The sequence below is a fragment of the Phoxinus phoxinus genome (genome assembly GCF_949152265.1).
Source record: "Phoxinus phoxinus genome assembly, chromosome: 3".
NCBI classification, from domain to species: domain Eukaryota; kingdom Metazoa; phylum Chordata; class Actinopteri; order Cypriniformes; family Leuciscidae; genus Phoxinus; species Phoxinus phoxinus.
In genome coordinates this window covers 27141478-27159359 of record NC_136878.1, presented here as the reverse complement: position 1 = coordinate 27159359, position 17882 = coordinate 27141478, and the positions used below count along the sequence as shown (strand labels likewise).

Sequence of the window (17882 nt, the reverse complement as noted above, 5' to 3'; positions counted from 1 at the left end):
CCACCTGGTTGAATACGACCTGCTGTGCCCCCAGAACTGCCATCTGAAGTGGCTTAATGAATCTAAGAGCCTGTCTGTCATAGGCCTGGCTTCAGTCTAACTCGAGCAGGCACTAGGACTGCATGTGGTTCAACTAAATCAGACTGTGTGCAACAAAACAGGATTGATGAAAATGCTATTGACTTGGGTTACCATGTTACACAAGCATGGGGCAGTGATCATTATTATTATCATTATTACAGGGTGGTTTGCTTTTGAGAAAACCACCAGATAATGAAGGCTTTCAGCATTTAATGAGCATTAAATGGCAGTATAGACAGAAAATGTATGTTTTTTGTTTGTCTCTTTGTCATTCAAATTCATCCCCTTGTTGTTGTAGTCATATGTAAAACAATTGAACCACAATGCCCCTGAAGTCTTAAAGTCGGCATGAAACGGAAGTTGCGATAGTCTTTTCTTCCCTATTGAGATGTACTGCATCCAAGTGAAATGGCTTCTCGAACAAGAAAACTGTAGGGCGGGACTTGATTTTGTACATTAAGAATTGGTTGGATGGTTGTGGTTTGCTACTGCTGTGATGTCATGTGAGTGACAGGTTGATCCCGCCCTCGCGCCAGTAAACGTATCATCAGAGAAGAGAAGAGATGTCGCTGCAATAGGTAGGGATTGGGAAGTTATTTTGATGAAAGAGTGCCCATTAATTAAAAATATTATAATTAATGATGTGTATGGATAAATCATCATCATAATAAATAGTGCAATATTCCATAAAATTGTCCATTTTGATTTCATGGTGACTCTGTCCCAAGAAGTCCTGCATGTGAATAATTAGCCTGTTCGATGTTAATTAGCCCTTACAAATTAATACTATAGTGATGGTGGGGTGTTATCAAATGGTGATCAAAGATTACTAGCCATATATATATAATATATTAGAGTTGTGAAACGATTAATCGCATCCAAAATAAAAGTTTGTGTTTATATAATATATGTGTGTGTACTGTCTAATTATTTTGTATATATAAATACACACGCATGCATCTATATATTTTAGAAATGTTTGCATTTATATACTGCATATATATTTTTATATAATTTATATAAATAGAAATATTTTATATATTCATTTTTCTTAAATATATGCATGCATGCGTGTGTGTGTATTTATACATACAAAATAATTATACACAGCACACAGACATTATGTAAACACAAACTTTTATTTTGGATGTGATAAATCGCAATTAATCGTTTCACAGCTCTAATATATATATATTATAATGACTGGTCTTCATGGGTTTCAGGCCAGGGACTAAAATTGTGCATTCCAGAGGGAAAAAAGTACTGGATTCAGCTTTTTGGAATCAGAAATCATAAGATTAGTTGATTTGTTAATCCACTAACAGCTAATACATTTGATTTGTATAATATACAGTAAAAAAAAATTGTCACTCTTAGCTTGCTCACTTTGGAGTGTTTTGTCTTTCCAGGTAAATACATTTTATAATAATTCAATAGCAATAGGAAGTTTATAATTAGGCTGGCATCAAAAAGTTTGAAAACCCCTGAGTAAATGTGTCGTCTAATCAAAGTATGAGTCTGCACATGCATCTTTAATCATGAAGCTCTTTGCCAACTTGTCTCTTTGGACTTTCGCTGCTTTATAAAGATTTAATTGCTTTAACCCACGTGCTGATCTGAACCATATTCCGCGTTATTCCGAGCACTCACTGCTATTGTTAGAGGGGTGATGTAATTCAACGTGGATTTGGAGCGGATGAGGACGGAAGATGGAGAATGACTGTGGTCCTGCAGCGCCTATACCGACAGCTTTGTTTTGATCTACGAAGGCGCGCGGGATGTATTTGTATCATTGTTTGCATGCTATCTAGGAAAACCTGATATTTTTTCGATAAACCTACACCGGACCGCGACTGTCAACCCACAGAAGTCAGCAGCACCACCGACGCCCCCTCTCCAGCCTCTCTGGTTGGCTCTCACTCCTCACCGCAGCTCGTGTTGAGTTGACCCCCTCTGGACTAGAGAGAGAGAGAGAGAGAGAGAGAGAGCGGCTTGTGATGACAGCTGAGAGATGAGCTCGGCCAGATGACCGTGTCAAACACCGACGGTCCCTAGCAAGCATTCTCTCCACCGTTGTGCCAGAGCCACGTTTATTTCGGAGAAATGGACATTTGATCACTTGATCACTTCAGAGTTGAAGCGAATGGACTGGATTGCGTAAGACCGCGCGGTGATTTCGGAGTTCGAGCTTCTTCGAGCGACTCTTCAAACATGAATAACACGAAGAATCCGCGAGTAAGTGATGACGTTACCCGCTGTGCACTTACAGATTTGATGTCTCGTTCTGATCACGATGGCATATTTTGCTTGTAGCCTACTGTCAGGTTTTGTTTTATAGTTCGTCTTATGTCGAAAATATACCCCTAGTTTGATAATGCATCTGTGGCTGTTATTATAATAATGCCCAGGTAGCGCTGCGCTATTGCGTGCAGGTGCGCGTGCAGCAGCAAGGTCAAATGCCCGCGCGCACTCAATACCTGCTGCGTACATCAGATGATGCGCGGAGGAGGCCTGCTCTTTTCAGCGTCTATTTCATTTTGGTATGCTAATTTTTTGGGAGAAATTTGCTTTTTTCTTGTTTTTAAAAAGTTGATAAACTTTCAATCCAATTATTTTTTTTATTAAGATATTTATATCGGCTGTAAGTTTGTTAAAATGACGAGATGCAGCAACATGCATTGCCAAAATAGAATAATGTTAATTAAATATTGGAATAACATTCCTATTAAATTGTATTAATGATTTGCACAGCATGGATAGTGGTAGGAATTCATTATTGTTGAAACAATGCTTCTACTGTACTGCAGTAACAGAACTATGGGAGGGGATTCTTTTCAGAAAAAAAAAAAAAAATCAAAGTCAGGATGGAGCTTTGTGGTCCCATTGCTAAATTTTCTCTTGCTTTCTTTTTCTTTAGGGTTTGTAAAACAGAGAGCTAGTGTTGTAATCTACCATGCTAGGATATACTGGTTCTGGTTGAGACACTTTAAGTCTTCTTACACAGCTCATGGCTGAGAGAGCATTAGTTGTTAAACCTCTAACCTCGAGTCTAGTTGACGTGCAGGCATTTATAAGGTCTGTTTATGCAAACAAAACTGCCGAATATTGATGTCTGTGTAAACAAATCGCTCTTTTGGGCCCATTTTCATTGAGTTAGTTCGACTGATTCACAAGATCGATCTGACAATTCTTTCACAAATCAAGATTTCTTTCTGGAACCGGTCTGAGCTGTTCGAGTCTCGAGTCACCAAGACAAGTCTCTTTCAGACGTGTTTGATGTGTGCTTTTTTTATTTGGATTTTAATAAGGATTTGACTGATGGGATGAAAAGGAAGTTTAATAACAAAATAGGATTATTGTTTAATGTAAATATATGTATTTATTACTCTAAATTACTTTTTTGAAACATTTTAGTTGTAAGATGTTACGCTGGATGTCAGGGAGCATGTGATGATGTAAATGTACCACTGAATTGCTTTTTGAAACCGATTCTTTGAAACGCACTGAACCAATTACCGGAAATGAGTCAGACTTCCAGCACTCACTTCAGTTGTGATGGGATTGCTTATTGTTACATCTACGGTCCTGTTAAATAGTTCCCCTTTTATCTCACATGTTTCAAAATGACCCATGATCTCTTCCACACTATATAATTTTAATTCTTAATTGGCACTCCCTTATCAATTCAAATTCGTTATTCTTTCTCTTTTGTGTCCAAATTTTTTCTGCTTTCATTGAGTCAATGTGTTGTGAGGGTTCAGTGTCAGGATCATGTTAAACCACTGGCGGTCTGATGCAGAAAAGGTCAGGTTTGAAGAGACGATTAGATGTAGAGACAGCTTGCTCTTTTCGCTTTGAAGATTTCTTGGATTGTTTTGAATCTTTTTGGTCGTGACTCTCGACGTGGTGTTTTCTCTCGGGAAATGAATCAATAAAGATCAATGTGGGAATGTTTGGCGGCCTGTCATGATGTACAGGATTCAGTTTAGGCCCGCTAGATTCTGCTGCTGCTGCTGCAGTTAAATCATTACCGTCTAGTCTGACTGCATTTAGAGAATCAATATTTGCTGGAGAGAATGCTGTTCCTTTTTCCCAATTGTCTACAGAGATGCAGCTACAACATATGAGAATTGCAGCTTGAGAAATCACAGCTTCAGACTGTAGATTTCAGGTTAGTTTCTCTTTGATTTTGAGAAAAAGTTCCTATCTTCACATATTCAATTATTAAAATGAAGATGGCTGGGTATGTAGCAGACATTCAAATCGATTAAGCATTTATTTCAAATAGACCATGATTCCTTTCAGATTTTTCTGTGTTTTGGGAGAGTTTCTCAGCAGCTTGAGCCATTTACTTACATGTTTTGACAGTGCCGTTTATCTGCACGGACCAGAGATGACAAGAGATGGACAGGAACAGGACAGGAGGATTTTTTTTTCACCATTAGAGGCTTGTCTTGTATGGCTGAGTGAAGCAGTGCTCTTACTGTGTTTTATGTTGCTGCCAGTCTGAGAGGTTGAAATGCTGGCCTGTTCATCACACTGGAGCACTGCTGAATTCTCAGCTTAGCTCACACTCACATTGCCCTTATGGAAGTGTGTGTTCACGAGTGCTTGCTCATGTGTTTGTGTGTGCGCAGTGGAATCAGTTTGTTGCTGTAACAGTTTTGAGGTATATACACCAAAAGCTGAACAAAAAGAGTTGAATCATCAAACCATAGAAAAAAGCAAAGTGATCTGCTATTGGTGATGCAAAAATATTTTTTACGTTTCACCTTTTTTATATTTTATTTTGTATTTTATTTTTAAAATTGTGTTTTCAGTCAGTGCAACCAGAGGATCCTTTCTACCATCATAGCTGATTTAATTCAAAAAATGTAATATAATATGAGTAAAAATGTTGATAAAAATAATCAAGCCATGTTTTATTTTTCATTTACAAGCAGCATGACAATTTACTAAAATGTTTTATTTTATGAAAATCTCTGTGAACATTTTTTAATCTAATAATAGACAAAGACTGTTTAAACTGATTCACATGAATCAGACATGCTTCTCTTACCTGCAGGCTTAACCCTAACACTAGTTATATAATAAATGCTCTTTATGTGTATGTCAGGGTGGAACATTCTCAGAAAAGGCAGAGATTTATTGTGAAGTATAATTATATATGAGTTATTAAATATGCATGTGTCAAAGCTGTGTTTTCATACTCAAGTAAAGCAGCATTAGTGGGAGAGAGGGCAGCGTGTGGGCTTCGTGTGTGTAGGTTATTAATGTGCACTGCTGTTTGTGTGTGTCAGTGGCTCTGTGTGTTTTATCTGGAGGTGGTTGCTTGGTGTGTATGGGGGTCCACACTCAAAACACCAAAATCCCACACAAGCAGCCTATTTTATGTGTTTATATAAAGCATGTTCCCCAGGGGTCTTTTGCTTTACAGCTCAACGACCCGATTTTGCAAAGAGAAAATGCAGGTAAACTTAGTTTGTCACTAAAGTGCTGAGCTGGTATTTCAGGTTACATGCTGACTGTAAGTGACTACTAGAGCACATACACACTTGTTAAAGGGATAGTTCACCCAAAAATAAAAATTAGCCCATGATTTACGGTACTCGCCTTCAAGCCATCCTAGGTGTACATTCATACTTCTTTCAGATGAATACAATTGGAGTTATATTTAAAAATGTCCTGGCTAAACCAAGCTTTATAATGGCAGTGAGTGTGAGCCCAAAATTTGAAGCCCAAAAAAGTGCATCCATCCATTATAAAAGTAAACGGCTCCGGGGGGGGTTAAAAAAGACCTTTTTAAGTGAAGCGATGCGTTTGTGTAATAAAAATATCCATATTTATAACTTTATCGACTAAAATATCTAGCTTCCTGCCTTTTATTAACCCCCTGGAGCCGTGTGGATTACTTTTATAATAGATGGATGCAATAACCCTTTTTTGGGTTTCACATTTTTGCTTCAAAGCGGCTTCAAACGGCACTAATAAACCCAAGATAATGCACAATATGCACATGCATAGATCATATAAGTACACTGAGGAAATTGAACAAAACGCATAAGCCAGTGGTTCTCAACCTTTTTGACTCTTAAGGCTCCCCACTGTCTATATAGATATTCAACAACAATATATATAGGCTAAGATATTTCCTCTGGCACTTCTGTTGTAATGGTGACAATGCGGCTTGGTTTAATTTTTTCAATAGATGAAATTGATTTACTGCTGCTAACTGTACGCTCTTCTATACAACAGTTGGACAAATTATGTGCTGCGTTTGCGTCGCCTTTTTTGATTGTTTATGAGAAGTGTTCTGTTTTTTTTCTAAGTAATTGAACAATTTAAATTTTGCAGCCAGTAAAACTGGCCTAAACTCGCCTCATACATTTTCCTTGCAAGAGAATCTGGGCTATACCAGAATATCAAAGATATTTGGGGTAAGCCTGTTTTGATCTGGGACAATAAGCAACCACTTAGCAACACTCTGAACTTGTAAGAATCTTAGCAACTGCCTTATTCACAAAAAAAATTATGTTATTTGTTAATGCTCTGCTAATTTTATTTAAAATATGGTTTTGGGTACATTTTCTATTCACATGATGATGGCTGAAGTCGTTGATCAAATTATAATCAGAAGAGAATTGTCCAGACAAGCACTTTTTCTGCATTTTAAAGCGCATTATAATCTGCCAGAATGCAGTCCCAGCAATATATGCAAGATCACGATTGTCCACAATCTAGCATTGAGAGGGCGATTTTGTGCCTCTGTCCGATTTGCATAATTCCTTTAGTGAATCGGGTGCTAAAACAATGCAGACATGGCAAGCAAATAAGCACTATCGGCAGGTGCTCTTCACTGCAAACTTTTATTTTGAGAAAGAGAACACACTGACCACACTGAGACCAGCATTTTTGCTATTTTTTCATGCTGCTTTCTGTGTATGCCTGCATGTTTTTGACCGAGCAAAACTATATTTGTGTTACTAGAGCACATCTTAACAGACAGAACTGGTGCAGATGTCCTATATGTCTTAAAATATCTCTTCTTCTACTTTCCTCATTTTCCCCCCTTAAGTCACACTTAACCTGTTTTTTCCAACTTGATAAATTTAGTATCCCTTCAATGGCCTTAATGGCATTTTACTGTTTCCTTTTTCAACTTGTTTGTTTTGCTTCTTTCTTTCTCTGTTTTGTCCCAGTTTTATTATTTCCTCCTTTTTCCTGTGTTTTCAAACTTTCCCAGTCCTGCTGTGAGTTGCTCTTGGCGTGCGTGAGAAAGATCTCAGAGAAATGCAAGTCTGTCTATTTGTGTATTTGCATGTGTAAGAAATATGTTGCCTCTCCATCCATCTAATGCTGTCATTTCCAGATATTGTGTGCACAGAAATTGAATACATCTATATTTGCTATTGCTAAGATTTTTAAATGTGCGGTTTTTTGTTCCGTATTAGAAAAGTTTTAAACGTAAATTAAAGGTATTTTTGAAAAATATTTAAAATGTGCTGTGATAGGCTCAAGCATCCCCACAAACCTACATAAGACTAGCGGTTTGGAACATTGATGGATGTTTAAATTAAAATGATGTAGACTCACATAAGTTGTATTATACATGGGTGCCGCCATGTTGAGATCATTGGACCTGAATACTAATCGATATTTGTAAAATGTTAAAATAACCCTTTAAACTCGAAAGTCTCGATAACTGGAAAGTGTTATTGGACATTTTCGATCACTGAATAATTTGATCAGGGCTGAGAGTGTCATTGATAAGAAAAAGTTTGTTTTGCATAATTCTGCAGCCACACCATTAGGTGTCTGAGACGGCTGCCATATTGGCTTGCGTAATAAAGTGCACCCTCAAAGGTATGTGGATTGTAAACCGGATGTCTTATTTACTCATGCAAGGTGCACACAGACTCTTTATTGATTACTTGTATTAGTGTAGTTTACAGTGACTGCTCGTCCATACTTCTAGAACATAAACAGACGGAGAAGACAAGGGAAAGGCAACAGATGGGAGGGAGGGAGCAAGCGAGCAATACTAAAACTGGTTTCTTTCTTGCACACTAGCCCTCAGAATGATAAAATGATGCTGTGCTTGAATTTTCATTCAGCTCTGAGCTGGCTGACTAATGGCCTCTCACTCCCTGATGATTGCTTATGCATACACTCCTCTTTGCAATCATCTTCCAAGTAAAGCTAAAGATTAGAGGAAACAAAAAACAAAATCTGCAGATTTCTTCTCATAGTCCACCTTTCCTGCCCAGGTCAGTTTGAGCAGGGCCTCCCATAATCATACAGTAGTGAATGACAGGACAATGCTTTATGTGCTAAAGAGGATTTAGCGCATGTCATTGAGGATTGACATGAATGAGTGTTAGTGGAATGACGTGAGATGGATTTTGGATGACTTAAGTTTGATGTTCATAACATTCATAAAGGTTCTTATGAATGAGCTGGTTTTTACTGTAATTTTTAATGAATAATAAACGCAGCCTATAAATGTAAATAATTAATGTAGCCTTGATGAGAATAAAGGCCCTGACTCACCAAGCCACTTTGGGCTTTTTGACCAATTGCACATAGTGAATAGGTGTCCATCAGCCTCCACCGGCGTCCATTGCAGTTGGTGAGAGAGATACACAACTCTGATTGGCTGTTCAGCTTAGTATCGCGAAGTCAGCTCAGTGTATAAAAGCGAAAATTAAAGTTGGCAAAGAAGTCAAGACGGCACAGACAGGGGGCTGTTCTAATTATTGTCATCTTACCCGAGCATTCCAAATCCAATGCGCATATATTTTCATAATAACATGAGCCTTCTGGAATGAGGAAAGTGATCAGCATGATTGATATTCAGAATGGTAGACGAGCGCTGTATATCTGCAGTCCTAAAAAAATGATTCCTGCTGATATAGACCGTTATTTTACACACAAGTGCAGAACACGCATGCTAGTTGACAGTCGCCTGTAGTCCTTTTGGTGTGTTTTAGCGCAGATTTTTGGCCTGTGTCATGGTTTTAGTCCCCCTGTAGTCAATAATTGTTTCCCTTAAAACTCATCTTCACCAAAATGACATATTTAAATGTATTTTCCTCGGAAAAAAAAGAGAAATGCCTTAAAATAGCTTGAATGTAACTACACCCTTGCCTCATTTAGTATATGCAGTTCTATGAATATGACAATTAGCCCCGCCTCCCCTCACTCACACCAGCTCAGAGATCCACTCGTTGAGGTTACAAGGTATTTCGTGACATCAGAAACGCCAGCGTTTTCAGGCCGCGTTTTTGAGACCGTCTTTGGTTCACTGCAGTTTTAAGGAAAAAAATACATCCGCAATTTTTTTGACTTATGCATTTGTACATGGTTTGTCTTAAAGCATATTAAAACACCACATAGACATATAAACAACATTAAAAACTTGATTTTCACCATAGGGGGAGTTTAAGTGACTTCATTAAAAAAAATATATATATATATATATATTAGTGACCCCAAATTTACGAACATGTTTTTAGCCACCATTAGCAGGATTGTTCACTTCTTCTTGAAAAGTCATCCATCTTTCTCTGGTCAGGTGGGCTCATGGCAGCTGAGTTTGTGTGCTCAGCAGGGCCAGGGCAGTTAATCCCGCCTGCAGACCTGCACTTTAATAGACATGCTAATGAAGAGCTCTGTCATAAGGTACACCAGTCACACAGCTGCGTTTGCGCATTCATTAATGAGTCAATAGTAATAGTGTATTGGGAAAACCATAACAAAGGTGCTTTGTTAAACACTGCTTTGTTACAACTCTTGCTTTTAGCATCACATGCAAAATTGCAACAAAAAAAAGTGTTTCTTTGTTTCTGTAAATTATCTTAGTGAATGAGTTAAAGCTTGAACTTCTTATTTTGCGGCAATGAGCAGCAACTGTGAGTGTACAAAGCAGACTGATGTTGATTACAGGGGGTCTTTCTGCTGTTCAAGCTCTCTATGTGCACACACACTCTCACACTTGATCTTAATGAGGCACAACAGCTCAGTTACACACAGTCTGAGAGAATGTTTAACAAAAAAGGAGAGAGAGAGCGAGAGAGAGAGGAGGGGGGGGGCTAAGATGATTACAGTAATAAACTCCTGGCATGGCAGATATGTGGAGCCATACGTTTTTTAGTTTGTTGGGTCATTTTTGAGGTCCAAGGAGGATGTCTATAATACCTGGAAAAATTTATCCATTTGCATTTCCATTTTTATCAAAAGCAGCTGCTCAGCTGGCGCAGCACTAATCTGGAACCATGCAATTTTAAATCTGCTGTCTTTTGCTTATGGGTGTTGAGTTCTGGGCATATTTGTTTTTGAGCTGAGCTATAAACGTCATGTGACTATCCCTTACTCTCAATGGAGAAAAATACCCACAGAGTGTGCCGTTTTTAAGCAGGTGTAAACAGGGTCATGCTCCTAACCAGCCAAAATGTGACCTCTTGGTGGGGTCAGTAAATTTGATCATCTTAGTGCACCGCCTATAGTTAATCTGTTTGTCAGTTATTGTTGATCTGGATTGCCTTCGACATCTATGGTGTAAACACTATGATCTAATTGCTGCATACGTACCTTTATCCACCAAAAGCTGCAACATGCATAGTTAATGTAACGGAAAGTGAGGTCAAGTCATACAGAATCATACATCTGCAATCATGCATCTCAGGCATTCATCAAAGTCAAAACAGTGTGAAGGAGAATAAAAGCGGAGCTCTGTTGCATTTTAATGCAGTCCATTCATGGCAAGAGCTGACATTTAAAGGGGACATGTCATGGGACAAGAACAAAACAAGATTTTCCTTGCTGTTTTGAAATAAGAGTTCAATGTATGTACACGTATAGTCATTCACAACACAAAGAACTATTTCTAGTCCACACAGTCCACATTTATGGAAAATGTATTTGGTATTTATTTCTGAACCATGAGCACCTATCAACAGTATCAACACCTATTTAGTATTCAGTTATTAAACTGTGCAAACGTTACAGCCATAACAGATGTGGGTTACATAAAGAAGTCTTAAAGGTACAGTAGCTAAATAGACGGTTTACGTCTAAAGCCAGGGTCACACTAGACTTTGAGCATGCAAAATTTCTTCAGACACTGCAACGGTCGTGATCTGACGTCACGCTCTGCTGCGTCTTTTTTATTAACATTGATTCAACATGTGGGACCCTGGTTCACAAGGGTAACTTATTTGAAATTGAGATATATACATCATATGAAAGCTGAAATAGTTTCTATTCATGTATGGTTTGTTAGGATAGGACCATATTTGGCCAAAATACAACTATTTGAAAATCTGGTATCTGAGGGTGCTAAAAAATCGAAACATTGAGAAAATAATTTATGCCATTTATGTTCGCGATTGTACTGCATTCACTCACAAAAATAAACGTTTTATATATTTACGGTAGGAAATTTACAAAATATCTTTATGGGACATGATCTTTACTTAATATCAAAAAATCTATCATTTTTACCCATACAATGTATTTTTGGCTATTGCCAAAAATATACCCGTGCGACTTGTGACTGGTTTTGTGATCCAAGGTCACATATAATAAATAGCAATACACTCGAAATGTAAAAAAATATATCATTGTTTTAATTCAGCCAAAAGGATGGATCGATCTTTTACGGTTCACACGTCTTCATGTGATGCGAATTCGCAGGTCAGAGTTCTCCAAACCTGAACTTTGGAATGCAGCGAAATGCGAAAATTTGCATGCGTATGAATGGAAGTCAATGGAATGAAACTTGTAGTGTGACCGCCCCTTAAGGGTCAGTGAAGGGGGACATTTTTTTTTTATCCTGGCCAGTCGAGCCACTACAAAAGAATGATCAGGTTTTAATTTTGGCAATGTATTTTTATATTTGCTAATATTTTTATATTTTTTACATATTGGATGTTTATATGAAAAGTTGGTGCAAAACCAATTGGTCAGTAGTTTTCAGTGTTTTCAGCACTCTTACCTGGTCCAGCAGGCCATCCTTAATATTGAACCCTAAAGTAATGCAGAAGTGTAGAATATTGTACATATTGTAATAAAATTCAGTTTGAATACACGGTGTGCATACTGTAGCTCAACGTATCTTCATTAGTGTTTATCTGGTGTAAACCTGATAGTACACTGGTCCTCCAAGGTCACTGCTTCCACTTTTTACCACAGCTCTATACTTAGAGCAGCCAGAGGTGCTTAACTGCCAATTAGCTGGCGTGAGCTGATTAGAGACCAGTCCCACACTCGGCCTTCAACAGCATCAAAGTCTGAGATTAACAGCCATAAGGGAATATAGATCAGCCCTAAGTGTGTCACTGAAGCATGCAGACCCCCCACACACCTCTTACCTCCACTAGCCCAGAAACTGAGCCTGTAAGGGGTTTAGCAGGGATCTCTAGAGCCGGGACGTTACCTGGCTGAAGAAGGGCAGCGAGTGTCAGGCCTGAGGTGAACATGCTGTGTTTGGGTGTGGAGAGAGGATCAGTGGCTGTCGCGAATGGAGGAACCCTGGAGAGAATCTGTGTGCCTGGGGATGGTTGGCCTGTGTTTTTGTACAATATACAGAGTGAATACTGAGCAAATCCATTCGATTCATGTCAGTGGTCAAACCAGAGTGTATGGTTCCCTGGCTAATGGTTTAAGTCCATTTTAAAGGTGTATGTTTATCTACTTTAATTAACGCATTATAATTATTACGGTCATGGATATACTTGAAATTTTAGGAAGTTTCAAAATAGTTACTTCCAAGCCTGGAAATGTCTTAGAAATTAATACAGTTTTAATTATTGGGGAAATGTCTGTTGTGAATATATATTTTCTAGTTATCCTCAGATCTCAAATGTTACTCTTGTGTAGAGCTTTGTAAACTTGCTTGAAATGTATGATGGTGGTGTTCAAATGTGATCCTTTTTTTTCTTTTCTTTTTTTGTTGCTATGAATCAGTTTACAAAATTATTTAAATATTTTTTTAGTGAATCAAAATAATTTTTGAACATCAGTATCCAGTTACCACAGATAACTGAAAAAGGGATGGAAAAGTAATGGGAATGCATTGGTCAAAATAAGTGAGAACCCTATTAGAATAAAATCTGTGATTATGGATTATCAGTCTGTTGCTTGCAATTTCGTCATATTGCTGATTGAATGTTAAGATGAAGGTTTTTCTAATTCAACTCCATTCAGTTAATGAAGAACAAACTAGCTTTTATTGATTACATAAAGCCGTTCATATCATTTTGACAAATACAAAAAGACTTTTTACTCATCAGAATATGCGTAAAACTTTACTGATTCTGGTTAAGGCGAGATCCATAAGTCAAGTTTTGATTCTTTGGCTTTGCATAAGCAGGTTAAGGGAGGATATAGGCTCAAAACACACGCAGATGTCGTTGCTGGTGCTGATTCCCAGACAGCACACACACCTACACAATTTAAAATATATATTTTCCATCACAGATGTGGGCTGTGTATTGTCAAAGTTCACAGCTCAAGCATGCACATGTATGCTCACACCCCTTCTTTTTTCTGTTTCAGCCTGCGCAACTCTCTCCAACACACACAGACACCTCTTTTTCTCAGACACACATTTACACACACCCTTTTTCAGTTGTCCAAAACCAGCTGTGCTGGAAGGCTTCTCGCCTTTGTATGGGAACAGCTGGCTGGAGAGCCATAGTCACACACTGCACATTTTAGACGGCCCTCGCACACACACACACACACACACACACACACACACACACACACACACACACACAACACCATCTCAAATGGCCCATTGTGTGCTAATAATGAGACTTGTGTATTGCTGTGCAGCTTAAATGGGATTCCATTTTGGCCTACACAGTGCTAACAGGGTGAAAACTGTGTGTCTGGAGTACAACTGGCCTGTTGAAGCTGTTATTTTCCTTCGAGTCATTGCAAGGGATGGAGCTTTCTCTGGCAGTGTTTCTTTAGTATTTAGGTAGCGTTCTGAACTGGATGAAAAGGTTTACGCAAGCTTTGCTGGAAATCCAAACCATAGAAATTTGACTCTTCCTCCTCTAGAGTGTATTATTTGTGTCAATAGTCACTAGGTGTTTATCTGAAGATTTTTAGAGCTTGTTTTCCTATTGTAAATGAAGAAAATTAGGGTTATCTTGAGGGAGTATACTAGAGTCACTATATGCATTTTGATCACATTGCTATTTTTGAAATTGTATAGCCTATGTACTGTTCCAAAATTTCAGCTTTTTTTAATGTTTTGAAAATGCTCACCAAGGCAGAATTTTTTTTAATCAAAAATCAGTAATTGTTGTTTTAATTGTGATAATGCTACATAATATTACTGATTTTTGATCAAGAAATCGTTTGTAACATTTTCAAAGTCTTTACTGTCACTTTTAAATTATTTATTGTGTCTTTGCTGAATAAACGCTGCTTTAAAAGACTGACCTAAACTTTTGAATGGTAGTGATAAGTAAAAATTAAACAGAAATAAAATAATTAAAATATTTATATATTTTAAATAACAAGTGTCTATTTTTCCACTGCAGTGGACAAAAAATATTTGGCGAAGAGGATATAATAGTATTATACTATTTATATTTTTAATTAATATAATATTATATATAGTTTGTTTTTCATGAATTACACATTAACATAAAAGCATTACATATAAAATATATTTATAATAACAAAACAGAGATATTATAAATGGTCTGTATGGATAATACTGGTTTGGAATGATAGATGGCTGTGCTTACAGTACGTCATCTATTGTTAGCTTAAGTCTCAAGTCTCGACTTGTTAGTATGACTTATCTTTTATGTAACTGAATATCTTAGCTTATCCAGAAGGTTTTGCCTTTTGCCCTGCAGAAAACTGAATCACCAAAACTTTACTCAGTCATCAGTGTCCCTTTTTGTCCCTTCCAACCCCACATGGCTACTTCCCAAGCTCATTTTTCTACATCTACACCCGTATCAACCATACCAATACTGTCCACAACGCTGGCTTGAACCACAAGAACAAAAAGAGGAGAGCTGAGATTGGGTAGAATGGATGGGGAAGGCGGGTGCATATTTGTGGTTGACTGATTGGAGGCTGACTGGCCTCGGTCAGTGAAATTCAGTGTGTCTTTGGGTGTGGTCAGTGATTTGGCCTTTTCAGTTTAGTGTTTTGCCTTGGGTGTCACCATATTTTCTCTCTGCTGTGAGAAAATCAAGCTTCGGAAATGCAGAAGAGCACATTAATTAGTGTGGTGCGAACTTTTGACTTTTAGTGAAAAGCAAATTGTTAAAGTAGCGGCAGAATATAATACCACTCTTTTCACTTACTCTATAATCCCCCTTAGTGCAAAAGGTGATAATTTCCTGTGTTTTTTCAAGCCTGTGGTTAACATAGTTGGCCATTTTCCAGTGCTGCTTATGTTCACACCCATTTAAGCAGCTGTAGGCAAAAGTGATCCAGGTCATACTGTGCTTTAAGTTGGTCAGTGTAGCCCAGAAGATTTCATTTCATATTTCTCTTTAGCCTCGCAGTTCAGGAGTTACAGCTGCTGCTGTCAGTCAGGAGAGCTTCACACAGATGACTGCAGCCAAGTTTTCATGATAGGAAATGACTTCACAGCATTTGAATCCTCTGAGAAGAGCAAAATATCCTCTGAGATGTCAACTTTGACCCATTAAAGACATTTAAAGGCAAACAAAAGCAACAGCTCTCTGTGTTGCTGTTCATCTGCATATGTTGCGTTCTGGATGTTATAATGCTGTTATATGTCTAAACTAACCAGACTTATTTGGTCAACTGGCTTCATCAGAAAGTTCATATGGTTGTCTAAAGTGATCTAAAAAGTTAATTTACCATAGGAAACTTGTAATGATTTGGGAAATTACTGTTGACAAAGATTTCCTCATTATAAATGACACATCAGTGCAGCTAATTGCTAACATTAGCAAGGTGTATTTTCTATCATGTTGCAACAGTGTGAGCTCTGACTATCTGAGACTTGAGGATCCGTTTTCTTATATCTCTGCGGGTAATAGGAGAGAGGTCAGAGTTTAAGATTTAGACTCAGCGTGAGAAACAGAGTAGGCAAAACAAGACAAAACAAACAAGCGGATAAGAGCATTATCCCAGAGAGAAATGTCCTGCAGGACGTCACTTCATGCAACTATAACCCCAGAGGGCCTATTAACTTAACATTGTTATTTGGTAGGCTGGATTAGTTCACAATGGCTAATGACAAAATGTTAGCAAAATTGCTTTTAAAAGCAATTTGGTAATTGCTACGTGTGTCACCTCTTTATAACTCTAATGGACTTTTCACGCTATTCTTAACGCTGTCTTAACGTGCAGATTACATCCACTTTTAACCCAGGCTTAAGCAACATTTCACACTTGTAATGTTAAAAGAGGGTTAACACCGTTTTTAACCCTAGGGTACGAGGCACTGTAAAGCTAGAGGTAATTGGATGAACATTAGGCATGTTTACACGCACTGATTTTCATCAATGAATCCAATCCAATGTTAGATTCTGAAAGATCTGTTTATGAACTAAACGTTCCAATTCAATTCACATATTTGTTTAAATGTGCATTACTTCTGTTCTGAACACAACTGTCACCAGAGCTATCGTGAATTTTGCCTGTTAGTTCACCCAAAAAAGAAAATTCTGTCAGTAATTACTCGCCCTCATGTTGTTCCAACACGTAAGACTTTTGTTCATCTTTGGAACACAAATTAAGATATTAAAGATATTTTGAACTCACGTCAGAGGCCCACACAGAAGAAAATGAATAGTTGAATAAAGTCATTATATTGGTTGTTTATTGCGCACAAAAAGTATTCTCGTCACTTGACAAACTTAAGGTTGTGCCACTGTAGTCACTTGGACTATTTTAACAATGTTTTTACAAACTTTTCTGGACTGGCAGATGCAATTACCTAGAAGATTTTTTATTTTTTATTATCAAATAGTTAGTAAATATTCAGTTCAGTTCAGTTCATAAAAACAAATATGCAAGATGTAAATTAACATACACATGCTTGTAAGACATAAAATGTGATGGCACTGCGCATGTGCGCAAGGTAGTTTTGAACCCGATGGAGAAAATTAATTTTGTTTTTGTTTTTGACGCCACAGACATTTTTAAAATATTCTTCGAAATAACTTATTTTGTGACATGAGGGGTGAGTAAATTAATATACATTTTTGTATGAACTATTCTTTTAAGTGTTTAAAATGCTGACATGGACAAAAAAAAAAAAGTCTTTATAAACATTTGGGCTGGAGTGAATGTGCTTTAGATCAGCATCTCATTATCTGGCTCCATGTGGCTGGTTCCTCTGTTTACATTCTTTCATTTGACATTATAAAGCCATTAGTTCACATTCATTATTTAAAGTATTTTCAGGGGGAAAGACTTCAAATTTATAGCCTATCCTCTAAAGACCGTAGTCATTTCCCATGACTCACGTCCCCTGCCACTGAAAAAAAAAAGACTTCCTATATCCCTCCTGCGGTCGTATCGCCACATTAAACATGTCTCGCGTCTGCCGGGGGTTTTGAGTGCTTTGAGAACAAGACCAGCTCCATTGTGTAATTATTAGCAATTACTAAGTCCAAGTAGTTTTCACTTCTCAGAGCAATAAAATGATCATTTTCCTGGCGGTCCTGTAGCTGTAGGGTTTCCGGGGGTCTCTGAAGCGTGGCAGATATTAACATGCAAGGCGTTTGTCACTGTAATTACAGACTCATTAGATTTTTCACACTCTTTCTTGTGTCCTCTATCTT

General features: G+C 37.7%; 1 protein-coding gene across 6 annotated transcripts in view; it reads left to right on the top strand.

Annotated features, from left to right (window-relative positions):
- rtkna (rhotekin a) overlaps positions 1–17882 on the top strand; it is an 80888-nt gene that overhangs the window by 44612 nt on the left and 18394 nt on the right. The window contains exon 1 of one of the 6 annotated variants that reach the window (XM_079607250.1): positions 1702–2316. The exons of 4 other annotated variants lie outside the window; for them this stretch is intronic. In XM_079607250.1, coding sequence (XP_079463376.1) covers positions 2293–2316 — 24 coding nt within the window. In that variant the 5' untranslated portion in view covers positions 1702–2292. Of the gene's footprint in view, positions 1–1701; positions 2317–17882 lie in introns of those variants that run through there. One more of the 6 variants, XM_079607248.1, reaches the window with a different exon arrangement.